This window comes from Orbilia oligospora, assembly GCF_000225545.1.
Source record: "Orbilia oligospora ATCC 24927 unplaced genomic scaffold scaffold00054, whole genome shotgun sequence".
NCBI lineage: Eukaryota > Fungi > Ascomycota > Orbiliomycetes > Orbiliales > Orbiliaceae > Orbilia > Orbilia oligospora.
In genome coordinates this window covers 1353999-1380599 of record NW_011645611.1, presented here as the reverse complement: position 1 = coordinate 1380599, position 26601 = coordinate 1353999, and the positions used below count along the sequence as shown (strand labels likewise).

General features: G+C 45.3%; 5 protein-coding genes across 5 annotated transcripts; 2 read left to right on the top strand and 3 right to left on the bottom strand.

The window, feature by feature from the left end:
- Positions 1-203: 203 nt before the first annotated feature.
- Positions 204-2265, top strand: AOL_s00054g429 (uncharacterized protein; the record flags this gene model as incomplete). Its single annotated transcript, XM_011121745.1, has 3 exons — positions 204-209; positions 276-557; positions 652-2265. The coding sequence occupies 3 exons, from the start codon at positions 204-206 to the stop codon at positions 2263-2265; spliced, it is 1902 nt and encodes a 633-aa protein (XP_011120047.1).
- Positions 2266-3723: 1458 nt separating this feature from the next.
- Positions 3724-5862, bottom strand: AOL_s00054g428 (uncharacterized protein; the record flags this gene model as incomplete). The annotated part of the gene is made up of 7 exons (XM_011121744.1): positions 3724-3981; positions 4118-4731; positions 4787-4861; positions 4932-5295; positions 5366-5439; positions 5519-5669; positions 5785-5862. 7 exons carry the CDS (start codon positions 5860-5862, stop codon positions 3724-3726), a joined length of 1614 nt encoding a protein of 537 aa, XP_011120046.1.
- An 825-nt stretch (positions 5863-6687) lies between these two features.
- Positions 6688-7766, top strand: AOL_s00054g427 (uncharacterized protein; the record flags this gene model as incomplete). The annotated part of the gene is made up of 4 exons (XM_011121743.1): positions 6688-6900; positions 7018-7113; positions 7247-7483; positions 7686-7766. 4 exons carry the CDS (start codon positions 6688-6690, stop codon positions 7764-7766), a joined length of 627 nt encoding a protein of 208 aa, XP_011120045.1.
- Positions 7767-9458: 1692 nt separating this feature from the next.
- On the bottom strand, positions 9459-11494 carry AOL_s00054g426 (uncharacterized protein; the record flags this gene model as incomplete). The annotated part of the gene is made up of 3 exons (XM_011121742.1): positions 9459-10974; positions 11037-11355; positions 11461-11494. 3 exons carry the CDS (start codon positions 11492-11494, stop codon positions 9459-9461), a joined length of 1869 nt encoding a protein of 622 aa, XP_011120044.1.
- Positions 11495-16318: 4824 nt separating this feature from the next.
- AOL_s00054g425 (uncharacterized protein) lies at positions 16319-20909 on the bottom strand (the record flags this gene model as incomplete). Its single annotated transcript, XM_011121741.1, has 4 exons — positions 16319-16964; positions 17042-17424; positions 17484-19749; positions 19807-20909. The coding sequence occupies 4 exons, from the start codon at positions 20907-20909 to the stop codon at positions 16319-16321; spliced, it is 4398 nt and encodes a 1465-aa protein (XP_011120043.1).
- Positions 20910-26601: the final 5692 nt, after the last annotated feature.

Genomic DNA, 26601 nt, shown 5'->3' with positions numbered 1-26601 from the left:
TCCCTGCACCTCCACGCTCTCTCGCCGTTATATTTAAATTGCACGCTCTGCTAAAAATATAAGGGAGGTTATTTTATATAAATAAGGAGCTTCCATCTAGCTCTCTGTCTTTCCCTCTTTTCTATTTATCTATCTATAATAGCTACTTGTCTACATATTATCATCCAATTGGTAGATAAAGTATTTTTTTATCATCGAAAAAGATGGAGGTATGTCATTGACCGCTCAACCCTGGTCCCGCACGCCAGCAAGCTAACCGAAAAAATACCACACAGGTCAACACCACAGCCATTCCCAAAATCATATCTTGTGATGACATCCCGTCCTCGCCTTCTTCGCCATCATCTCCAACTTCAAATTCAGCCTCAAAAATCCCAAATCCGCTAGCAGATGAGCTATTAACCCGCTGTCTAAAAGTCTCGGATGAGATAACACTTCTGGAAAAGAAGTTGCTCCAAAGACTTCCGCCAAAGCAACGTTCGAAGAAGGGTAATCTACCCATCGAACTTCGTCATTTTAAAAATGCCATCCTGGTTGAGCAGAGACTTTTGGAGAATGTATGTTTTCCTTTCCTTTTGCTCTTTTATCTTCTTCTTTTTCCACTTATAAATAAATACATACTAATACGTCGATATTTTGTATATGTAATAGCTATCATATTCTCCTCCAACCCCAAAAACCCAGCATTCCCTTCGCTCTTCCAACCTAAAATTCCTAGAATCAGTCTGGTCCATCGCAAAGACGTGTAGCGGGCTACAAGTAATCTTCCGGACTGTCCAGCTTTTCGACCATCCAACTGATAATGCTGCAAAACTCCGTGGTAAAGAAAAGAAGGAATTGAAAAGGAAGAAAACTCCAGTGCAGGTTGATATTATTGCACAAAACGGATTGGAATGGATCAAAGTCGCAGGTCTGTCGGAGAAAAGATTGGAGACAGAATTTGCGAAGGCGAGGTGGGAGGCCGAAGGTTTTAAAGATGAAGACGACGACGAAGATGGGCAATCTGAAAATGGTGATAAGCTCGATCACGAAGAGAATGGAGGAAAAGATATTAACCAAACCATCCTCGAGTTCCAACACGATTCAGACGCCTTCTCACTCGTCAAATCCGCCAGATCAATGGTTCTTGCGGCTCAGCAGACAAGAGTCCAATACCTCCATCCAGAAATCACCATCGTCCTCCCAAACATCCATTACGATCCTCAGAACCCTCAACTGGGATCAGCCATCCACACCCTAATAACTGCAATCCTCTCAACGGGCGCTAGGGTTCAGACTTCAAATAGTAATATTATCAGCCCTACACCTCCTCCAGGAGACGAATCAACTTTGACAGATAACTACGGAAACACAATAACAAACCGCTCTCAATCTCTCCATCCGAACCACCCACCACTTGCCTCTTCTTCTTCATCCACACAAACATCACCAGAGTCCGTCGCAGAGGCGGCATTAACAAGTCTCTCCATAACCTCCGATCCGATAACCCTCATCACACCCAAGATCCTTCTGGATTGTACAATCCTACTAGCATTAGTTTCAGATCTCTCTCATGAGTCGGTAGCTGAACAACCAATCTTTCACCGTCATATCCTCCAACAAGTTCGTGCGGAAAACGAAGAACCGTTGTTGCCGCATTGGATTTTTCCTAGTATCGAGGGGAGGGAGATGGTTTGTACTTTTGATGCTTATAAACGGTTTAAAGAGATCGTAGACATTGTGGGGAGCGAGAATGAGAAAGTGAGGGCCAATGCATTGGTTTGGGGTGGTACTGGGAGGGATTGGAGACATCCTTTGCCTTCGAAGTCGCCTTCGAAGTCGGGTCCTAATATCACCAACGGTGGTAATAAGGATACAGGTATCACTTTCACTGAGGAAGGTGAACCTGTCCTCCCCGACGGCCGCACCCGTACCTCCCTCATTTCGACTCTTCAATCTCTCTCCAGACACCAAGTTCCAAGAACTCTAAACCTTCCGATCACAGTAGTCGATTCCCTGGAATCTCAAATCATGTCTCATAACCCCGTTGCCGCAAAGATTGGGCCGGAGTTGTCGGTTGTGAACAGGAGTTCGTTGTTTACGGCTTGGGAGATGGGGATTACTATTGTGACTACCAATGGTAGTGTGGTGAAGAGATTGGAATGGCTCGTGGAGGAGAATAGAATCAGAGACGATGATGCGGGGCCAAAGGTACATTTGTTGGCTATTGCTAGGAGTCTGGTTGGAAAGATGAAGAAGGGGACGGATATTTTGGTGGAGGGGTGAAATGACTGTTATTAATAGGTGGCGATAGTTCACTTTTAGTTTTTAATATATTGAATACGTTCGGTTTATTCCAAACACTAGTCTTGTATTGCAGTAACCACTCAGGATGCATTATAGACCTGCTATTGAACACAATCGCAACAAAATAAGGGTAGCAATGCGCCGGGGCATACGAAACTGTGATAAAAGAAAAGTACAGATAGGTCTGGGCCCAGCTGACGACCAATGGAACACTGTTAGCTGATAATATAATATTAAACAAGGGATGGTGGTTGAGCATCTGGGTATTTTTTCTTCAAAAAACAGACAAATAGCAAGCCTAAATGAAAGGAAGGAAGAAACAAAGGATGTGAGTGACGGAAAACTAAGATAAATTTCGTTAGAGATGCCAGCCATCAACGGTACCGGGTTTTGTCTATTCCACCCAACAAAGCCTTTATCTTCTTGTGTGTATTGTCGATATCTCCTGGACCGAGAAATTGCGTAGTGTCAACAAGGTCGAACTTGTATACAATAGCTCTCAAAAAAAACAGGAAACAGTGAAAAGTATCTAAGTAACATTGTAGAGGAGGAAGTATAGATATGTAATTATGTAATATTATATACTATGGCGACAAGATTAAGAGAACGTTGGTAAGATATATTAGAATGGAATGTAGGCAATGTCGTAGATTTGAAGCTAAGAGAGAAGGGACAGTAATGGGAATTATATAAATAATTCAAATCTAAGGGGGGGGTGGATCAATGTAATCATCCAAGTGCTTTGCAATCCTCCTCCATCCGGTCTTTTTGAGGGCTGTCCACCAGCTCACCGTACCGATTGGTCATGCAAGTAAAAAAAAAAGGGTGGTGTATGTGTTGCTTCGTGTGTTCTTTTCGTGCATTGGTCCGATCGAGCTAAAAGGTGGTCGATCAGAGCTGCAGGGTTGTCTCGTCCTACCAGCGCTTACGTCAAAACCATCATCCAGAAATTGCATATCGAGTCCTCGTTTTTCATTATTTTGTACGCATACCTAAAATACATGCTCATCGCCAAAAAAAAAAAAAAGTTTTTCGGAATCCAAACGTGAGTAAAACATAAAGAAGTGGAGAAGAACAAAGAGATCCCCATACAAGATATCCATAAGGAAATGCACACCCCCCCCCAAAATGATATACGAAAGTCGCAAACTTCTCCCACCAGCATCGCATAGTCATCCATCCATCACTGCAAGCCAGCCGAATAGAAGAAACAAGCGTAAGCCCTCAAAAAAAAAATTTGAACGAAAAGAGAAACCGAAGAGAAACCAAAGAGAAACCCCGCATGAAATGATGTCTATGAATTAGGTATTTTGTCGAAAATAACCAGTTTCTTTTTTTTTGTCATACCTCCTGCCGGTACCACCCTCTTCGATAAAAGATATCAAACAGCATTACTTTCCAAAAGTTCTTCCTTTATTTCTTTTTCATGGAGCTAGATCATTTATCTTTACCTTTACCCTTGGCGAGCTTCTTGCTTTCTCCGTCTTCGGAACTCCTCGACTCGTCATCCGACCACTTATCCAAATCATCCCCTACCGAGAAGATCGCCTCCCCTTCTCCGGAATGTCTAGGTTGGTCGAAGGAGTCCCTTGGCAACGGCTGGTGAGTATGCGGTGGTGGTTCATTGCCAATATGTTCCTCCTCGTCGGATCCTGCAAGGGATGCAATCTCAAATCCGTCGTCGTCTTGGGCAATCTATATAGCAAAAAAAATAATATTTCGTTAGAATTCTTGAACAACGATCCAAATGATACCCTGCGCGGTTCTGAAATTGGGTATTAGAGCTAGCATTACTGCCATCTCTTTCACCCTTGCAAATAGTGCAACTAACCTCATCAGACATTGCAAAGCGTCTGTTATTCAATGTCGGCCTCCACAAGAACGCAATAACAGCCAAATCAACAAGATAAACCAAATTTAACCATCCATCAAGCACGAACCAACGTGTTTGCCAGTGAGTCGGAACAAAGTCTGGGGATCCGGTGCCAGCGAACGTCAACGAATTGATGAAGAAGAATCCAAAGATGACAATGATGCTGCCGAGAAGAACCCACCAGAGGCGGCGGTACATCAGGGCTTTGACGTTTTGCTTGCGGTCGAGAAGTTCTTTCATCGTCAAGTTGAGGGAATTGAGGGTCCAGACGTAGAAGGCGGTAAGAGTAGCTGCGAGGGGGAGGATGACGAAGAGGACGAGAGGGCCGGCGGTTTCGGGGCTGACAATGGCAAGGGAGGCGACGGAGTAGATGACACCAAAGATGAAGTGAGCTAGAGCAAGGGCTCTGCAGTACCACATGAGGCTGCCGAGTGATGGCTTGACGACACCATACCCCATGCACACAATCAACAGCAAGAAGAAAGAAAAGGAGTTTCTTCCAGCATTGAGGACCGCCACGATGACCATGAACACCTTTGAGACAATGTTAGAGCCGTGAATGTTCATGTAATCTATAAAAAAAATAATTAATAAAAGCTCGATGTGCAATAGAATTGCCGTTCGTACCATAGAATCCCCAGGTCATCAACATCTCGATTATCAGGAAGATGATGATCGCCGTAATGTAGTTTTGAACCGGCACTGTTCACACCCAATTAGTACATCATCGACATCCAATCCAGCCAACCCAACCCTGATTGCGAGTGCTTACAGATATCCCTCCTATGCTGCACGTACAAAAATCCCCAAAATACTCCAATCAGCGCATAGATAATAGTAATCCCTCCGTAGAATGGTAGTTTGGGGATCTGCGATGCTGGCAACTCTCCGTAGGCATTCCTAAATTCCACGACTCCAGTGTAATGTCTCGCAGCATAACCCCAAGTAGCTACACAGTAGAACCCGGTCTTTTTGATATCGTACTTTATCGGCTGGCCACCCTTGAGCTTAACAGTGGTGGTGAGCATCTGGGTCTGGGCGGTCTTGTTGGCTTTAGGGTCGAGAATGAATTGGCCGAGCTGGGATTGCTTGCAGTATTTGTTTTTGATAGCTTCATCGGAGCAGGTTACAATAGGCTAGAAGGGAACATCGTGTTAGCTAGCCTGAAATATTACGAGCAGGCTATCGGGGGGTGCTTTGACTTACAGTTACTTCTCCTTTCTCATCGCGGCCTTCCACACCGATCAGGTGCTCATCCTTATATTCAAATATTAAAAGACCTATAAACTCCGAGTCAATAAAACGCGTTCTAACTCTTGCGGCATCCCTTCTCTCTTTTGAGTCTGGTAATAAACATACTAACTGCCCAGTCCTCGAAATCCTTCTCTTCTTCTGGTGTTTCCGGTTTATCTCCAACGAACTTGACTAGGATATACGGCGCCACCTTCCCACCCCAAGCACCAGGTCCGTACATTCCCGAACATCGCTGTCGGTCGTCGTCGGTATTATGCTATTGAATAGAACAATTGGATTAGATATAGTCCTGAGAACACGATGCGACAGCGGTTGGGGATGCGCTGGAGCAGGTAAAACAGAGCTTACGAAGCCTCGGAGGGAGGACATACGAGGGCATATTCGGCAGCTCTAACTAGCGCCGCGAATAACAGCAGGACTGTTAATATTATTGAATTTGAAGACCTCATCGTGGTATGAGATCAGGAGGAAAAGGTAGAGAGGTAGGAGGGAAGGGTTTGAGGGATGATATATGGCCGGTGCGAGGGTTTTTCGGACCAGCTGCGGGAGCTAGGAGGGATTTGGAGAGGTGACGTTGACCGTTGATAGAACTCGACAGGACCCGCGCTTTTTGGAGAAGGCGAAATGCGTAACGTAAAAACCCCGATTTTAGCACAGCTAAGCTCAAAAAAACATCCAAATAAATTAAATTAAAATAAAATAAGCACCAGAATAAAACGAAAGCCTTTTGTTTATCGCTTCAAAGGAACTTTTTTTTTAAAGGAAAAAAGATCGAGAGAATTAAATTTAATTAATCGATGGCGATGAGATGAGACCACAGTTCGAGTGTTGGGGGTCAAAGACAGGAGAGCTGAGATACTCCGACCAACCGTATCATGCGATCTGGCCCGACATATAAAAATCACTTGGCTGTCATGTTGGTAGTAACATTGACAAGAACTTCAAATTCAATCAAGACAAGACAAGAATAGCTCACGTACTTACTTACTTACATGTACGGTCCATTCGGGCAAACAAAGACAAGGCAAGACAAGCCCGCAAGGAAGGTAGGTACCCGGCAGCCTTCCGGTTTACGTATACACCGAATGTTAACCCATCCTTAGCTCTTGGCCTTTCCTTAATCCGAAGAAAGCAAACTACACAAAATCCAACATCTCGACTTTTTTCTTATTTACATTCAACAAAACCCACTCTGTTTCGAAACCATCTTGATACACTCCCGTCACAAAAGAGCAATCTAGCTCGCGTGCGTGTGAGTGCGTGTGAGTGGCGCAATGATAGGCGGTAATTTGTCCGCCACATTTAACGCCCTACGGGTCCTTTATGATCCATCATTATGTTTACCTCATATGGTCATCCCGACTTTTGCACATTTACCTGTGCCCTTGAGGTTTCCCGGGCAAAAGTCGGAAATCAGAGCTGTGATATTGGATAAAGATAATTGCATATCCGAGAATTATGCACTAGAGGTTTACGGGCCTTACAAGGTTCGATTTCCATTTCGATTATGTGACTTTCTGAATTCATATAAGTTTATAAAATCTATGCATTTGATACCATGGTTGTGATCAAGGATATTAACATATTGCTTCACAAACAATCAGGACAAATTCGAAGCCCTCAAAGCAGCCTACCCAGGGAACCGTCTCCTGATAGTCTCCAATTCCTCGGGCACCCAGGACGACAAAGACGGTAAAGAGGTAAAAGAGCCCTTTATAATCAACATTTTCACAACCCTTCCCAACTTTTCTAACAAACAAAAATATCACTTATAACTAACATCAACGCCACAACTCTGATACAAATAAATATATGCTTATATGAGAAAAAAAGGCGGCTCTTCTATCACAAACTCTTTCAATACCAGTTCTCCGCCACAATGTTAAAAAGCCAGGTTGTCTGGACGAAATCCTAGCATATCTGCGCGCCTGTCCAGACGTTCAACTAGAATCACCTTCCCAAATCGCCGTTGTTGGAGATCGTTTGTTCACCGATGTCATGATGGCCAACATGATGGGCGCTTGGGGTGTGTGGGTTCGAGATGGCGTAGATGTCAAGTATTCTAGTGCTGTAAGTGTCCCCTTTGTAATCCCTTTTCTCTTATGCTTTAAATTATTGTATTCTTCTCCGATGTTTTCTCAGCTGCTGCAAGGTGATTTTTCTTTTGTTTTTGATTTTTATGTGAAGCCCGTTATTATTTCGGGGGGCTGGCGGTAATTTTATAATGTGATGAATACAAGATGGCTGATATCTGAATTTCAATGTTATACAGTTCTCGGGTTTCGAGAAAGGTCTTCATGATTTTCTTGTGAAACGGGGGTACCAACCGCCGTCGCCGCTATCGAAATCATGATGTGTACATTATAGGAGGAGCAGGGACGATTATACTCTAGTAGCACCCGTGCTTGTACTCATCATAGATAAACACCCAACCAGTAGTATATACATACAGTAATAATAACGACGAATATAAAAATGGCGACGATCCAGAAAAGGGTGGGGGCCAAAGAGTGATCAGCACATACGTTCAGCAATTGAGTCAGTCAGTAAATAGAATCTAACGTTTATAACTGAGGCTGGGGGAATTCCCGGGAAATTTACCAACATGGGAAGGCAAGGGGGCTGGAAAATATATACTTGGGTATCCACGGATACCAGCATATAGTGTCTCCGTCCTTTCGTCTGTGCACCCGTTCGGAACTCTCCAGAATAACTAGCCCGTATCGATCCCTCCTAGACACCAGCTTAGAGGCGTTCGACTTCGAGAGGGTTTATCGACCGGTTTTCCAACCGATCATTTTCTTTTGCCCCGTCGCGCGGGTCGTAACGAACTTACATATTGCAGGAACCGTGTAACCGTTGAATCACATTACACCGGGGATTTCCATAAAACATTACCTTTGTTCTTATTTTTCCGTTGCCATGCATTATATATTATTTTACTTGAGAGAAGAAGAAAAAAAGAAAGAGAAGGAAGCATATCACAAATTTACAGTTTGCACAACCTTGGTTTTAAGGCGAAAGGTTTTTCATTAATTAAAAAAACAATAATAATAAGTAAAAAGATCTCTGGACTAAATATTATTACTACATGAAAGTAAAAGGAAAAAAGAAAAAAAAAGGCGGAAAACTCGCTGGCGAGTTCCGTACACGAACTTTCGGAATAAAGAAAATAATAGAAAATTAACAAAAAGACAGATATGACAATATAAGGAAATGTGTGATGGTCTGTCGGGTGGGAGTTTGTAGGGGGGTCATTAGCTGTGATACTTCCAAAAAGAAAAGGTAATTATATTAAAAGATAACTACGGGGGCATTACAATGAACAAGAAGAGGAGGAGGAGGAGGAGGAGGCATGCTTTGGAGTTTTTTGGTTTTTTATTTCCCTTTGTAGCTATCTTTTCTACCTAGCTATTTTCTGTTTTGATATCTGACAAGGGAGATAAGAGAGATGAGGCGGGCAATTGATATTTGCGCTTTGCTAGGAAAGGGGGCTGTTCTCTTCTATTTTATCCATTTCGAAAGGGATAATTCGGCCTCGGGGCGACGTTGATGGTGGAGATGTAAGTAAGGAAAAGTTGAAGCAATAAACGAAGGCCATTACGATGATGAGTGAGTGAGTGAGTGATGTAAAAACACAATGCGAGTGAGAGAGAAAGAATACAATATGCTTTACATGACTTTCTTTCAGAAAAAAGCGCGGACAAAAAGATTTCAGATCCCAAGAACGAATGCATGATGATAAAAAAAACAAGTTATACCCAAACTATTAAAAACTTCAAATGATTTGCAGCTTGCAATAAAAAATGAAAGGAACAAAAAAAGATAGAGAATGATAAAAGAAAAAAAAGACGTTTTGTTACCACACCAAGTGAATTCGATTTCGCTAGACATCATGATCGGAGAGATTGTTTGGACCCATTAAGTTTGTTATGTTGTTATGCATGCAGATAGATGACTGATATGACTAAAAGAGAGATAAAGGTGTTGAAAATAGAGATATCAAAGAGAAACTTAAGTTTTTTTTCTGGAGACGCTAGCATCATTACAGAGGGTGTTGCTGGGCGTGCGGATGCGGTGTCGAATGATGTTCCGGAGAGAGTGTGACATGGTGACCCATTGGGCTCAAGTTGTACGGCGAGAGATGGCTGTCAACTTCTTCAATGTCCTCAAGGGCTGGCGGGCTCTGGTGCATTCCTAGCGATTGTTTGGCGTACAGGTCTGTCAATTCATCGTTGCCGTAGAGGGCTTGTTCATGGCTGAGCGGGAACAGCTCGGCTGATCCGGTTCGGTCAATGAATGGAGGCGATCCGGATGCGATGATTGGGTCACCATTGCTCAGCGCCGACAGAGGGGACACAGACTGTGGAATCAAGCCATTGGGGTGGATCATTGGGGACAACCATGGCTGGTCCAAGAAGGGGGAATGGAGGCCCGGTGTCATGGCTAGTTCACCTGGCATACCGGGGCTGGCAGCATATTCAGAAACTGTGGTAGCTGCAGAGAGAGGATAAGCCGGTCTGTAATCCAAGAAGCCTGGTGCAGAGGTATCGATTCTGAGGTTGTTCGACATGGCATGGGGATGCTGGGGAGCTGGAGCGAACAAATGGTTGTTGGAGTTTTCCTCCATCTTGAGCTTGGGGCTGACAGAAGTGCCAAGGAAGAAGGAGTCTTCGTTCTCTGGTTCGATGATAACATCGTCGAACTGGAATGAAGGCATGGGACCAAAGTTTGCGAAGTCGTTAATGTTGGGGACGGAACGACTCCTCTGCCTCTTGTGTCTGTATGGGTTGGCAATGTGTCCTCTAGCTTCCTGCTGGACAAGTGATGGTGGGGCCATCATTCCAGAAGCAGACGAAGGACGCATTGGAGGGGATGGTGGGCTAGCGAATGTGGCTTCGAACATGAATGGCTGTGGTTGTCTGTGTCGGTTTTGGAAAACATCGAGGTTCAAAAGTTTGGCAAGCTGACCCTGCAGAGACTTAGCATTGCCTCCGAGTGTGTGAGTGAAGATCTGGGTAGCCTGTTGGTCTTCAGTGAAGTCGCCACATTGGACGAAGCCACCAGAGCCCGATGTATCCATGAAGAAGTGTGGGGGCTTGAGCAATTGAATGACAAGCTGACCCTGCATCTGTCCACCGTGCGTGCTTGGTGGAGCCATTGGAACGTTCAAAGTCTCGAGTTCAATGCTCTTGATATTCCTGAATGGATATTCAATCTTGTAACCTGCAGAGTCGTTGTTGATGTAGTATGTGATGCAAGCCTTCTCGGGCGAGTAGAAAACCACGAGATCCATAGCATTCTGTCCGATACGTCTCCATGTACCAATGTTCAACGAACGGCATGTGAAGTGGTGGATGACAATCTTTCCTGTAGAAGCTTCACCAGGAGCCGAGAAGCCGCCTCCAAAGCCATTCAATGCACCACTTGTGCCGTAAGCAAGAGCCTTCATCTCAGGGTTCTGGTTTGCAAGGTATAGTCTGACACTCTCTGGTATCGAGTCGATATCCTCGCCACCATTCTCCAAAGACTTCTTTGCAATCAACTTGATCTTCGCACGTCTATTTATATATAGTGTTAGTTAAGCTTTACTTAATTCCCGGAACATAAGATTATATCGCACCTGTTCTGGAACCAAATCTGAACAGATCTCTCTGTCATATTGATTTCCTGAGCTATTCTATCCCTGACAACAGCAGTTGGAGTGGGGTTCTTGCTGAACTCGCGCTCTAGTGTGACTAGCTGATCCTGAGTAGCTCGCTGACGCTTCTGGTTCTTCTGTTGTTGCGTCAGGGTGCTCTTCCTTGGAGGCCGTCGGACAGCTCCCGACGAGGTATTGGAGCCGCCATGTTGTTGGGGTTGAAGTGGGGGTGAACTCGAGGCAGCAGACGACACCGAGGCGAATGACAGCCTGTGGTCTCCAGACTGGAACATCTGGGACGCTATTTAAGATTATATAATTTTAGTACATGTCTAACCCGTCAAGATACCTCATATCAAATCAAATCACATCGAGGTAGAGCAGGGTATATGTTGTTTTGACAAACCTTCCAGTAGCTCTTGATGAGGTGTAGCAAACATTACTGAATATTATATATTTTTATATCTCGATCAGATGAGAGTGGATATCTTCTTCGGGACTTATTGGTCCGCGCAACGTGGTCTATCAACCAACTTCCTCTCTCAAGGCGCAGATGCACTCTGATTGATATGGGGTCTCGGCGTATGATGTCGTTAAAATTGCAAAGTGCAAGTGTAGTAATAAAACGTATTCTTTTTTGGGCTGGGTTATTGAAGCAAGCAGTAGTAGTTGGGTTAAGTGGATCGATCAATTATTCGTAATGAGAATCTGAACGCGTTGAATCTTGAGGCCTTGTGTATTACTTTCCACCTTGAATAATAATTTCCCTTGTAGAGTAGTAGTAGCAGTAGTAGCGTAGTGTAAGCCCGTCGTCCGATTAAAGGCCTTTCGATAAGATAAAATAAAATAACGAAGCGAAATTCAATATTAAAATAAGGAGCGTGATGGGATCAGCCGAATGAGTGAGGCTATATCCTAGGGTTTTTTTGGCAAAAAATCAAGAATGAACGAATGAGTGTTATGTCTCTTCGAGGTTTGATTACGAGGAGAAATTGGGGGAGATGAAAGGGAATTAAAAGGAAAACAGAAGGAGGGAGGGAAAGGGAAGGAATAATTGTAGGAAGAGAGCGAGCGGATGTACGCCAGGAAAAAGTAACGACAGGTCCCACGGGAGGAGGGAAGGGGCCTTGTCGAGGCTGGCTTCTTTCGTGCAGAGGAGGGAACGACTCCACCAAACGAGCCCTTCGCCATGACTGGGCAAAAAGGGGGATCCAAAACAGACCGACAGATTCTACACACGCTAACGAGAGACCCTCCCACACACATCCCATCGACTCCGACATCTTTTTGGGCAAGGTGGTACAGCTCGCTCCATGCAAAAATCCTCCCTTTCGCTGACCTGCGTTAAGTTACCCCTGTCGGAATCTTTGGAGGACTGCGAAGAATTGGGCAGGCGTGGGGACGCCTGTTTTTGTTGCCCATGTTTTCTTCTTTCTGGCCTGTCTCTTCCGGAGGGCCTTTCCCCCAATGGTGATAGCCGGGCGAGGTGGGTTTTCTTTTGAGTTCTTGTGTACCGCGTGTGATCTCTTCCTCTCCGGTCATTGAGCCTTGCAGATTTTCAATATTACGAGCCGGTTGCTTCGCCTGGTTGGTTCGAGATTCGTGTTCACGCTCACCGAGAAACACACAATGATGAGAAGAGAAACAGACAACCGTTCTCATGCATGCGGTTGTTCGTAACGCCGTCATGGCGCAATCCTCTTGGAGATACTTCAATACTCTGAAGCAGAGAAACATGCCTAACAGCCGCTGGAATTAAGCAACCCAGGGATCCTGTACCTGTTGCATTTCTTCGACTGTTGATTGTTGTTTGTTGCGACTTTTTTGACAGAGCGCGTGCGCTCCTAACAAGGTTGCCTGCCTGTTTGCAGCTCCCCCGCTAAACATCGGGATAGGTTGTAGTGAAATTTTTGTAATATGTGTGTGTGTGTGTGCATCCTTATTGTTGATGGTTCCTCTGCTTTGTTCACACGAAGAATTCATTCCCATTAGTCATAGCCAACGGCGCGGAAGAAAGAGGGAAAGAACAAAAAAAAGTCCCTCGATGTGCAGCCATATTGAGCGTAGTAACATATCCCAAACGCTGCCATTTACTTCTAGCATCGTTGAAGAGGTCTAAAACTTCCTCATGCCAGAAATGTCGTCACTAAAGGCATGGTGGAAAAATGCTATACTCTCCTTGGGGAGAAATCAAGAGGTGCCATTCCAGCCCAAGCTGCGTCGCAGTTCAAAGGGACGAATAGCAATCTGTTCATTCAACGGAGTTTTCCCTCGAGGGTTTGTGTGAAAGCCGCAGGATAAGGAGGACCGGGTTCGTGATTGGCAGACGCCGGATCATGATGGTCCAGGCTCTCCGGCTGGGCAAGGGCGGTGGTCCAACCAAACCGTCCCCACGCAGGTTCAGCCAATCAGGCCATCGATCGAACAGACCTGGTCCTTCACCGATGGCAAACTTTTCTTTTGCATGAGGTGAAAGTCTTGTCGGCATTAAGCAAGACGGCCGGGGGAAGAAGCCCATGGCCGAGTTGGTTTTGGCTCTTGTGTGTTCGTTCACGAATTCGGCGGCGCTTGACCCAATCGAGGATTTAAAGGGGGTCGATAGACGTATGTCCCATATCATCCTTGCGCCGAAACATCATGTAGGAGAGTCGGGTCAGACAGAGGGAAAGCGTCCTCTAGCTCTCGTGAATAATTATAATCCGGCAATCAGAGGCGCTTCCGTCGATAGCGATGAGGCTTGTAAGCGGAACGAGCGAGTTCACCAGCTTTGGATGGATACCATTCGCGCTGGCAAGTTAAATCTTAACATCTGCAGGTCAGCAATTAGCCTCAATACTACATACTACGTACATACTTCATACATCGTAGGATGTAAGTAAGTAAGTAAGTGGCTCTCTTAGGTTTCCCTCTGCTGTGAGACTTGCTTATCCCCCCACAAATTAAACTCACGAAAACGAGCGAGTTCCACTTTGGCTTTACTTTTCTCCAACCCGTCTCGTTCTTCTAAAAATACACAAACGAAGCCTGCAATCGCACGTGGTTTTCCTCTCAACTATTATTTCGTGCATCCGAAGCTGGCTGGCTGTGACATTAATACGTTATAGTAGCGGGTTAACCTTGTCCTGATATCGTCTTGATGTCTCCCTCCAAAACACCCTCACCGTTCCCAGGAACATCCAAAACAACCGTTTCCAAACAATGCATCGCGCCCCCTTGACTTGTGACAAAGAAGGTTCGATGCAGGAACCTGCACCCATTCAGCTCTCTCACAATTACTTACATACTACACATACTTACATATGTACATATGGACTTACATAGAGAGGGAAAGCCCTTGCTGTACATTGGCCTTTCCCATTCTGTCCCCATCAATGCCAGAGGTCGACTCGCGTCCCCTTTCCGTCCCCGAGACCCGGTGTCGGAAAAGCTGTGCCTCGACAGTGACGCTAATGTTTGTCCATATGTATGTATGTCTAGATACGTACAGAACAGAGCTGGGCATCCTGCGAGTCCCTTTCTCCTTGCATTGACATCTCTTGTGCCCTAATCCGCTTGTGACTCGATCGGTACCTTTTTGTGCCTGTTTTTGTCTACACCGATTCTTGCTTTTTTTTAAATATTTTTTATCCATAGTGATGGTGATAGTACACATGTACTCCGTACCGTCTTCTCTTTTTTCCCTCCCCTTCCTCTTCCAAATTTCCGTTGACCAAAGGGAAAATGTTCGCGGAAGGGAAATTCTTGTCGAGCATTTTTCTTCTTCCCTTTGTTTCGATTTTACATCCTTGATCGATTCGGGATAATCAGCATGCTATCGAATGTGAAGTCTTTTCTCCATACCTTTCGAACTTCTCGAACCATTCTTAAGATCCCTCTGATATGTTCTTACCGGTACCTGAAACGACGGGTAACATGTCATGTGTAATGCAATGGATCTGAATTCAAAGGAAGGAAGATCCAAATATTCCCATGTCTTCTCCTGGCAGTTTACTGTGTAAACCGCAATCCTGGCCTGCTGCAGGGCGACATTCCAGCCCATCGATATCAAACATACATATTTACTTACTTACTTCCTCATGTATGGGAGTAAGTACCCAAAATATGGAAATACCACATGCCTGTGACAGCGTATATCTCGATTCTGATAAATAATCTACCGACCCGTCTCGGTAACTGGTTTCTTCGTCAGCATCGGTATACCTGATACATGGACACCCTACCACACACATACCCCAGCCCATCGGAATTCTAAGAATAGGTAATGGCGGACCGCTAGCCACGGTACTATAGTTATGATTGATATCAAAAAGTCTTAAACCAGGAGATGTAAATTTGTAAAGAGAGAAAAAAAAAGATACCACTGCCAAGCCAGCCCGTATCCTAGAACCACTCAGTCGATGTCGATATACACACACACACACACACACACACACCCCGCGTAGTTTATCGGTTAGTTAGCTAGCGGCCTGACATGACATATGCACAGTTTATTTTTATTTTATCCTTTTCGGATGATTATATGTATGTACTTACATGTACATATATGTATGTCTGTATGTATGTACATGTATATCCATGTATGTATACTACTGTAGCATAAGCAAAAAGGGACGATGCGATACAAAAGATTCAAGTTATATGAGTTAAGGAGCATGCTCGATCGTTTTCAATCCTCGACATGCATATTATCTAATTCTTCCACCTGCCCTTCCATTCCTCGCCACGACTATCCATCGTCCGATATGACGAGCTCAATCAAGTTGACACGGGCTTTGCAAGGCGCTCTCCAGCTATTTTTTCTTCTCTAGTTTTTTTTTTTTTTAAAAAAAACTCTCCTCTGTATTTATTTCAGATCTGACGCCGGAATAAGCCTAACCATCCCATAGCAGAACAGCCGCCCCCATGTCTAATGCATGTGGACTGGAATAGAAAGTATATTCTGTTTCGATTATTCTTCTTTCCTGTCTGATACCGTCTAGGAAATATATATTTTTGTGATCATACAGTAATAGCTGCGAAGCTCGTTAGAGAAACAGACAGACAGCGAAAAGGAGTAGAGACAGTAAACCCGCTCGTTCTTTTGGACCCGATCGAAGAGAAGCGATAAAAAATAAAAATAAACAAATAAGCAAGAAGAAAAAATAGAACATCGAAAGAGAAGCCTGGATATAATAAAAGAAGCGGTGTGATAATATAAAAAAAGGTAGTAAGACCTAATAATGCATACAAGAATTTGAAAAAGAATTGGTTTGTAAAAACTATATTCAAGACCGCCTAAACCATGAATTGCGTTCGGCCCTTCCTGACTCCCGGTCTGGGTATGAGACTGCCTCCGGTTCCTCTTGTTCCGGATACCCGTTTTCTTCGTCCCCCCTCGCCCTCCTATTCTCAAGCTCATAACTATCATTACCATTATCATTTTCTTCCCTTATGGTCTCTCCCATCTTCCGGGTCTTTCGGCTTCCCAGCCGTACGTACGCAAACCTCGACTCTCGTCTTCTCTGGATAATCTCCTTCAATACCTCCCCATTATTATTACCCTCCAGAGCTGAAGAATTTAGTTCTTCAAAGAAATTAACGTTTTGCGTGTACGCTGCGTACTCCAGTTTCTTCTTCAATATAGGATCCTTCTGAATAGCTTGGAAGTGATCCACTTCATTAGGGAAGAAACTGGTTTTGATGGATTTGACGGAGACCTCGAAGACGATACAGCACCCGAGAACCAAAAGGACCACCGTCCACCACAATAAATCTCGGCCAATGTGCAGCACGAATTCCCGTGGAAGAAAATAAATCGTCCATGTGTGGAACCCGAACCCAAGAATTACAACGTTCCAAAGGAACCAGCCACCCACGGATATAACAAATACAATGAGTGCTACTATTGTCTTGTTGTGCTGTTCTAAAAATCTATATGAGGTAAAAAGCGAAACAGTTAGATTGGAACCTCCATGCTATGCGCAAAATCGAGTTTAGGTTGGACTTACTGAAGTTTCGTATTGACAAATATCACAACAATAGTGTAAACCAAGGCGCCAATTGAGTAGAGTCCCTGGTTTGGCACTATAGTAATAGTGTTATACAGTGCGTTTACGGTATACCAGATCATAGCAGCCTCTCCAACAGCGAGGACGATCCAAGCGAGGTAGGAATACATGTTGAAGATGGTTCGCTTGTTGTAGACGTAAAGCTCAGGGACGGCAAGAAGGGTCTCCTGCTCAAGGTCCTTTTCCATGATACCGAGGAAGATGATGGCGAGTGAGGTGAAGAAAACGTTGTACAGAGCCAAACTCCACTCTTCGTAAAGAGAAGTCCCGCTGAAGCCGTTATTTGGTTGGTACATGGCTTGGATAATAAAGAACATCATTTCCTATGATACTCATGTTAGAATGATCCGGTATTGATAACGGCGCCGATCCTAAGACTTACCTTCCAAAAGGTTCCGAGGATATATTTGCAAGTCCGGACATAATTCCATCTTCCATGGCAAAGCAAGAGCTTCAACAAGAACCTGAACTGGGCAATCGAATAATCGGAACTTCTAGCGGCGGCCAAACCCTCTTTGCCAGTAATACCCACACCAACCTGGGCCTCCTGAATCATGGCAATATCGTTGGCACCATCACCGATAGCGAGGGTAACAGCCTTTTTAACCCTTTTTCTAATTGATCGCACAAGACCGGCTTTCTGGTTAGGGCTCGCTCTGCAGCAAACGACTGAGTCGACAATGATCGTAAACTCGAAGAATAAATTGCTAAGAGTCTCATCATCCTCAATTGCACTTAGAGTACTCCCATCAACGACACCTACTGAGTGCGCCAGGTTATGTTTCTTGAGTATATCAATGTAATCCCGAATCTGTGATCCAAGATCACCGGCGTCTTGATCAACAATCATAACCTCAGAGACATCCGTGATGAGACGACAAGAATATCCAATATTGATAGCTGTTTCCTTCTTGTCGCCAGTAAGCATCCACATCTTGATACCTGCCCTTCGTAGCCTATCAATAGCATCTGGGACACCATCTTGCAATTTATCCTCAATTGCAGTTGCACCGGCAAATTCGAAGTCCCGCTCGATCTCATCAGCTGCCTTATCAATCATAGCCTGCCGATCTACAAGACTAGTTGTGGCTTCGTTATATGTTCTAGCCCACTCTCGATAATGCCGTTCATCAAGGAATCGGTAGCCGTAAATAAGAGTTCGCAATCCTTCAACTGCAAAGTCGTGAATCTGGCTGTAAGACTGATCAAATACAAAGCCGTCATTAGTGACAGCGCTTTCGTTGATGTATGTGTCAAGCCTCCGTGGCCGGCTTGGGGTATCAGTACGTGGTAATTCGAATGAGTGGCCTGGGTTCTTCTCCGCGGCCGGTGAGTGCGTATCGGTTCCAAAGCTCCGCCGGCCAGTATAGCTTTTTCGGGGAGCCGTCCAGCTGTGTCTGGGGCTACTCATGCTAAATCGATTGTGTGTGGGGCTCTGAGGAGGCATACTAGTTCTGCGTACAAATTCAAATACTTCCTGGCTTTTTCGTTCGCGATTCCGCTTTTCGACGTCTTTTGAAGATCGAAGTGCCATTTCCTTGAGTCGGAGGAGTTCGGTCATGGTGGAATCTGCGCCTTTCGAGAATAGGCATATTCTACCATCGGGACATCTAAGGATGATAGACATACGTTTCCGCTTGCTGGTGAACTCGAGGACCTCCAGGATTTCGTACCTCTCGGTCACGGGGCGGGTCCCCGAACCATTCGGGTACGTATTTACCGTAACACTCCCAACCTGGCGGTCGACGTTCACGTATCCGAGTTCCTGGGCAGCTTGGACCAAAGCAACTTCATCAGGCGATGATGCCTGATAAGTAATCTTCCCGTTCTCATCAGTTTCTGGGAGACAAGTATGGCAAAGAGCTAGACAGAGGAGGAACATTTTCGCTCTTTGAGAGTATGCTGTCTCAGGATGCATTTGGATATAGGTCAGTAGGTCTTCTGTCGATAATTCGCCCTCGCTAAGGACCATAGAAGCTCTTCTTCCTGGCTCCGAGGGTCGTGCATGTGGCCATTGTCCATCTCCAATAGTGTGGTTCTTGATGCCTGAAGCAACCGAGCGTAGTGATGCGTAATCGGCAGGTAGCCATGATTTCGGACGAGGCGCCTTGCTCTTTCCCTTTTCCTGGTCCTCGTTGTCAGTGGTTTTGGGTTCGCCGGCGTGAGCCTCTTGCTCCTTCTCGGCCTTAGTAACGTGAGTCCATGGATACCCAGCGACTGTCATCTTGCGAAATATCATAGTATTATCGGTAAGCGTTCCAGTTTTGTCGGAAAAGATGAATCCAATTTGTCCCAATTCTTCGTTGATAGTCGTAGTACGGGCCTCCATGGGGGTATCGCTCTTTTCATCATACATATCTCGGTCGAGAAAGAGAATATGCTGCCCAATTTTGATGATTTCCAAACTGACATATAGGGATAGTGGAATCAGGGTATTGAACATGATGATAAATGAGGCTAAGATCGGGAAAGTCCCGACTGCCAAACCTTCGAGGTACCAAGAATTTCGCTCAGTGGATCGCTGCCACAATTTGTACCCGAGAAGTGAGATCCCAGAGATGAATATGACGACGCACATAATAAACACGATGATGTAGTTGACGGATGTCTGAAGAGTGGGCGTTTTAGCACGGGGTCTCTTGTTGGCACTATATTTCAATTAGCATTGAACGTGGATATTTTGAAGTTTAATATTCCGGGCGTACTTCATACGGATCTTTGTCTCTTCTCCAGTGAAAATGACAAGACCAAGCGCACCTGGAGTATTTCTTAGAACACTCCCACGATATAAAATCTGAGAGTTGGTCAAAGGTTTAATCTCGCCTCCAATCTGAATCTTTCCTTCAAAATTGTAAAGATCGGAATTCGGATCTTCAACAGTTGCTAGCTCATCCTTCGCTTCCGCAAATCGTCCGTAGAAGTGATCGGTAACATTCGGCAGAGCTTGCTTGCCCTTGAGGTTGGTTTCACCATCCAAAGCTGCGGTCTCCACATAGGCGATTCCCGTTTCTGATTGTGCATGAATGAGCAAAATATCAGCTGGAACCATATCGTCTCTTTCAAGTTTGACGATATCTCCAACTCGCACATTCTCCCACTCGATTTCCTCATAATCTTCTCGGGCATCAGGACCGGATCCTGATAATGACAAAACCTTTACTTTTCGCCTGTTCTCTTTTCTATCCTGCCTATATCTGCGAAAATCATCGAAACCTTCCTTTGCCATAGAAAATGCGACGAACAGCGACAATGGAACGATTGTGGTCAATCGACCAGTTGTACTGAGCGAGGGAATTAATTGTAATATAGCAATTATCAGAAAGTAAAAATTGGCGAGTTTGCTGAATTGGTATATCAGCTGTTTGGGTAAGAAACTCCATATGGAATATCGGCTCGATCGGATGGTATTGTCGATGTAGTGTTTGTTCCCGCGACGCTCGTCCGTCAGTTTGTTGGATTTTCGGTTTTTGTAGACGGTAAAGGGGATCTTTCGGCCGTCCTTCGAAGGTGGCAAGTCTTGCATCCGCAGCACGAACTTCATGGCATTGATGAAGGGTTCCCTTACTCTATCCATATTCGACATGTGCTGTTTCTTGTAGTCGTAGTTTTTCCGTCGAGGTTTCCCATCGCGTGTTCCTAGTGTTTTCCTCATATCGTCGTTTGATGAGTTCTCCTGCCATCCTGCTGTACTACCAACTCCATTCTCAGCTCCAACATCAGCGTTCCCATACTGCATCCCATTCCTTTCATCGCCCATATCAAATCCTGTTACCGGCGGTCCTGAAGCATGGTGGTTTCTCCCCGTCATCTCTCAACCCCGGACAATGTGCGGAGAAACCAAAAGAAAGGCCCAGTTGAAAAAAAGTGCGAAAAGAAAGAAGTGACGTCGTTATATTCCAGCTTGTCGCCGACAGGCCGGGGAAGGGGGGAAAACGAAGAGCTGTTAACAGTTCAAAAACAAAAAAAATTAAAACAACCTAAAACGTCGCGGCTCATCGGGACCTAATAAGTTTCGACATCATTCGAGAGAAGAAGCTAAAGAAGAAGGAAGACAGATTCGACAACGGAAATTAGATGAGCAGTTGGAAAGCTAGCATGTGGTCTCGCATTTCGGGCTGTTTCGGTGAGATATAATGCTGCGCCTCCCCTACCACGCATCCCAAATAACAACCAAACTGGGCGACTGCGAATGCGCGAGAATTTGAGTTCGTTCGTGCGTTTTCAAACTTCCATTCGTTCGCTCGTTCACATAGGAAGTTCAGAACAAGGTCATTCCATGAAAGGGGATATTTCCCAATTCTTGGTTGCATTGGAACCGAGAATCGCACGGCAGTTTGGTGTGAATTAGATTATCTCGAGACTACTGCAGGCCCACATGATACCAATATCGCCGCGACCCAAACGCCCATTTCGGTGCCTTGGGTTTGAAATCATCGTGCAGGGTACTGCTTGGCACGAGGTCGGCCCAATAAGGCCGTCGGGCTTGTCCACACCTTGCCCCTTATGTACCGCGTTTGCGAAGCTGGCTCAGAGCTGGCTAGCCTTGGTTACACATCTATCATTCAATGATGACGACAAAGAAAAACCGTTTGGACGATTGCGAAGCCTCAATCGATATCTATCGATCCCGACGAGGCCCGGGCGATCTGATATAAACTGGTTTTCCACCAGATTCTAGAGCATTTGCAAGTATCATTGCATGCTTGGACCGAACGAAATTCCAGCTGGTGCCGTGGATACCACGCGGCCACGGCGTTCATAATCTCCGACCGACCACGAAATAAAATAAGTTTATACAACATAGTCTGTTCACACCACAATGATGTGAATACGACGACTATGTGGCACGAGTTAAATGCAGTGCCTTCTACTAGGCGTATAGGCCTGCAGAATCGAGCGCTAGGGATTACGTGGGACCGTATTGCCTCCCTCTTATATATCACCGCCTCCCTCTTACGGCAATGCACATCTCCGCATCTTGTCTTAAAGTTGTTGCAGTTTTACTTTTAGCCCTCGCCCCGTTGGAATGAAATCGATCGAATTAACTTCCTGTAGCTATATTGGTATCTACGGCTGAGAAAGCCAAGTCGCTCCTTTCCCATATTTCATTTCAAACCTCCTTCCGCTATCTGGTTTATCGCCCATCTCCGCATTCCTATCACATCCAGCCGTCCCGGATCTTCAACCAACTGGACAGATCTCGGTCGGCAATGCTTGGTCAAGCGAGAGAGTGTTGCACGAAGAGCGTAGGTTTGAGGGGAAGGGCGGGAGGGAGGAAGGGACTGGTCATGAGCCACCGCTGATCCGATCGATTTTAAGATCTCTTCAACCTCCATTCCGACGCAGCACTCTGACTTCGACCCTCCGAGCCGCTGATGTTATCATTCTTTTCACTCTTCCAGGTGGGGCCTCAAAATGCCGAGTGGAATAACCGCTGGAATCGATTATCACCGTCTACGGCGTAGACACCTAGAAAATCCCTTTGCTTTCGTAGGAGCTTCGTCAGACTGTAGTCACCACGCAACAAATCCAACAACCCCATAGCTCGTAATGATGCAACAACCCTTACCAAATCGGCAGGCTCGAGCATACTTATGCATACGGAATACAGCATATCAATATCAGATGCACCATGACGACAGCCTGGAATTCGATCTGTGTTGTCCCTGGCCGCATATGGCGGTTTTGGTCAGGAACGTTAACTACACCCGGCGGCAGCTTCGAAGCTGTCAGATATTCTAGAGCATAGCTGGAATTAACAGTCAGCCGCAGATGGTTTAGTTTTCAAGATGGCCGATATCAATTCGTCTATCGATCGGTTAGACGACCTAGCTAATCTCTGAACACATCGGTCCGATCCGGCTTTACAAAAGCCACTTCCTCTAAAAGATTGGGAAAATTACCCATATTATCCAGCTGAGTAACCCTTCCTGGTTGCTCTTTTTTTGAATGCGTGGAATTAAAATTCTCCCGTTTCGACCTTCATCCGCGGTGGGTTAAAGAGGAGGCTTTCTTTGGAATGCTGTCCACATGTTCACAAGGCGTATAAGTGTACCTTTGGTTAAACCTATTTTTGGCTTCCTCCGCATGATTAATGATATACGTTTTTAAGGTATGTCAGAGGTATGTACGATACTACAACCATTGGTTATTTCCCTTCTTCTCCTTCTAGGTCTGGGCCCGATGTACCAGCTGTAGACATAGATCATCAACTCTGGGCCGGGTCTTGCATTCCCATGCTCTGTTATTTGCTTTGTCGTTCGCATTTCTCCAAAGAATCTATGTAGTACACCCTATAGGCATCGGCATCTGTGGCTTATTATGGATATGCATATGAGCGTACTTGCATTATGCGAGGAATGTGTTATACGATAGCGACATAGAAAGTCATAGTTAAGGTCTTTGGGAAGCAATCGACGATCGATTGTCGTGAATATGTCAGATCGGTTCGGATACTCCATTTCTAGGGTCCAACTGAACCCAGCTGAGACCAAACCTTGGGCTTACAAACACCCATCAGCGCATATTCAGGTCATATAGTCGGAATCAAAGTCATGCGAGTAATAGTCGAAGCCTGACTTCGTCAACGCATATGCGCATGTTTACCTGTCTTGCGGAGGTTGCGTCCGAGGCGGCTACTTTATGCGCTCCATTTGTGGCAGTCGCCATCCAATCGATGCCTTGTAGCCGTTCGGATCTTTTTATTTTTTATTTTTATTTTTTATTCAGCTCGCGTGCACTTTGATGATACCAACGCTCCTTTCGCTTACCAGGATATAAAATCCAAGGATAAGTTCATATATTATGTAAAAAACCCTCCCCGAATTTCCTAGCCGACCACACTTGATATGAGTGAAAAGCAAGGGCAAAGGCGAAAAGTAAAAGCAAAAGTAAAAGCGAAAGTCATAGCAAAAGGCGAGGGACCAAATTCAAAATTATTCCCTCGGTTCGATATGCTCCGCCGTTGGTTTATTGACTGCTAGCAGCCACGTTTCTGCGTTCCTCTCCGCATTCCACTCGCTTGTTCGGGGAATAATCAGGACAAGTTTTGTATGCTCCATGCCTCAGCTCGTATATGGGGGTTAAGGACCCTTATTTTCTGACCTTTGGGTCTATTTGGAGTCTTGAGGGTATGACGAGCCGTGTACGGGTGCTTTTTTGGCTTTAACATTCCATTCTGATAGCTCAATTCTAAGCCCGCATACCTTGCTATAGACTACCGGTATATAAAGGCTTAGCCGATGATAACTTTAGTAGTCAATACGGAGCAAAGTCGATAGGGAAAGATGAGCTAGGGGAGTTCGGGGTGGTCGGGATAGTTAAAGAACCAAGGCTTCGGTTTGAAGTTGTAAAAGGAAATAAAATAAGGTCATGCATAGTTCGAAAATGCCGCGTGCGCTTTTGATAATATTACATAGACGGAATGAGGTGACCATCACGACCCAAAACCGTAGCATCTAACGAGCATCCCGTTTCCTTGTCCATAGAACACAGACAGATCTGCAGTCAGAGCATTGTCAAAGCAGCAGTGGCGACGGGACTAGTCAATTGTGCGATATCAGGCAAACAGATCCGCCTTCCAGCTAAAGGTTGCCTATCACTGTCAAGCGAAGAGGCGACGGATTGCATATGGCGAGCATTAGCTTTAGCTAAAGGAGAAAATGTTTGTTAGTTAGTGAATGTTAGGGAAGGAACTCTTGGGTTTCCGCTTTCACATCGAGGGGAGTGCACTGAATGGTGCGGAATTGCCGATGCTGGAGTTCCTTTAGACATTAGTACCATCCCCATTCAGCTGAAATTCCAGTCACCACCGCCACACCGAACTAGCTGGAGTAGACCTTTTTGTTCCGCTCCGGCGTTCATGACATCGATATCTAAACCCGTTCCGTTGCGCTGGGGCTTCAGGCATCACCCCTTTCCTTGCGGAAAACCTCGATTCCGGAATAACCATATGCCTGCCATCAGTGTGAGATAGAAAGCAAGTTGTATAGGCGCATCCATAATTAGTTTGTTTTTGTGAAGGTGGAAGGAAGGGCCTGCATGCCAGCGACGACTTTTTTTCTTGGGAGGGCCATTCTGTCATTCTTTACGAGACATTCATTCTGGCCATCCCCGAGTGGTTTTTTCCCTTGGGCGTCTTAACTCGGAAAGCGGCAGAGAGGTGTTTAATGTTTAAACGTTCACCCACGTTGAAAAGCTTAAAGCTGGGTCGGAGTGCATGAGCCAGGCTTGCTTGCCCACCCCTTCTTTTGACAGCTGCACACTCAAAAGGCTTGCTTTGCATACTCGAGGCTGTAATATATAAAAACGATCTTCAGCATCGGTTTCCCGGATTGCATTTCCTTCGGTCGGCAGGCAGGCTTTTAGATCGATAACCACCCAAGCCAACCATTACTTTTTGATATCAAAGTATAAAGTAATTATAGGTTACTAGACCGAATCAACATCGACCGTATCATCAGCTTCGAAAGCCACCGGCACACATGTCATCCCGCTAAGACAACAAGGAGAAGGTACGTACCTGCACAGCGGTGTATTATGAAACCTGTTTAGCGGGAAAATCACGCATTGGAACAGCTGATGCAGGGAGTTTCGCCATCGTCCCAGCAGAGGGCCATTATGAAAATGAAGAAACAATCCACCCCAGGGCCAAGGTCTTCGTCTACGAGTCGAATCTAATTAGTCTCTGCTCTGCATTGATGTATATTGTCAGCTGTACAATATCCGAGCCCCTCCCTCCTCCTCTTCCTCCTCCTCCTTCATTCACTCTTTCTGTCGAATCTGCTGGGAAAGAGGTATAACAGATATAGAGATAAATAGACGTACCCGTTATCTATCGGCTCTATCCCTCTCCCTGATAAATTAATTTCGAAAGAGGCCCGCTCGCTCGTTTATATCCGGCGGGTGTCTGTCTGTGGTGTCTGTCTGGGCAGCTAGGTCTGGGTCTTACTGTCATTGGCGGTTTGGCGTCTGGCAAGATTGGATTGGACTGGATTGGATTGGATTGATTATTTTATTTCCCATTGCAGCCATCCGTCGTCCAGCCCAGCCAGTTCTCTCATTAGCAGTTAACAGCACCTTAATTTCTGCCCCGGTCTGTTCTTTATTCGTACCGCCGCTTGGTCCAGCCATATTGCTTCCTTTTTTTTTTTTTTGGGTTCATTTCAACCTCTTCCTCCCTTAAGTACTTTCTTCGGTCGAAGTACTTGGTGGACTATAACCACTCACTCGCACACTCACACACTCCCCCATCATACCATCATCATCATCACCACCATCTTCTTCTTTTATTCCTTCTCTCTTCCATCTCCGTCTCCATTTCCAACCTTCATCTGTCGTTTTCATTACCAACATCGCTGGCATCAAACTTGGTCTGTCCTTCTGACTTTGCTTGTTTGTCTGTTAGCTCGCAGCATTGACTCCATTGTACCGAGTCGAGGTTAGTTCAATCACTGGTCCACCACCTCCTACCTCCCTACATACCCCCTCCCCGAGAGAAG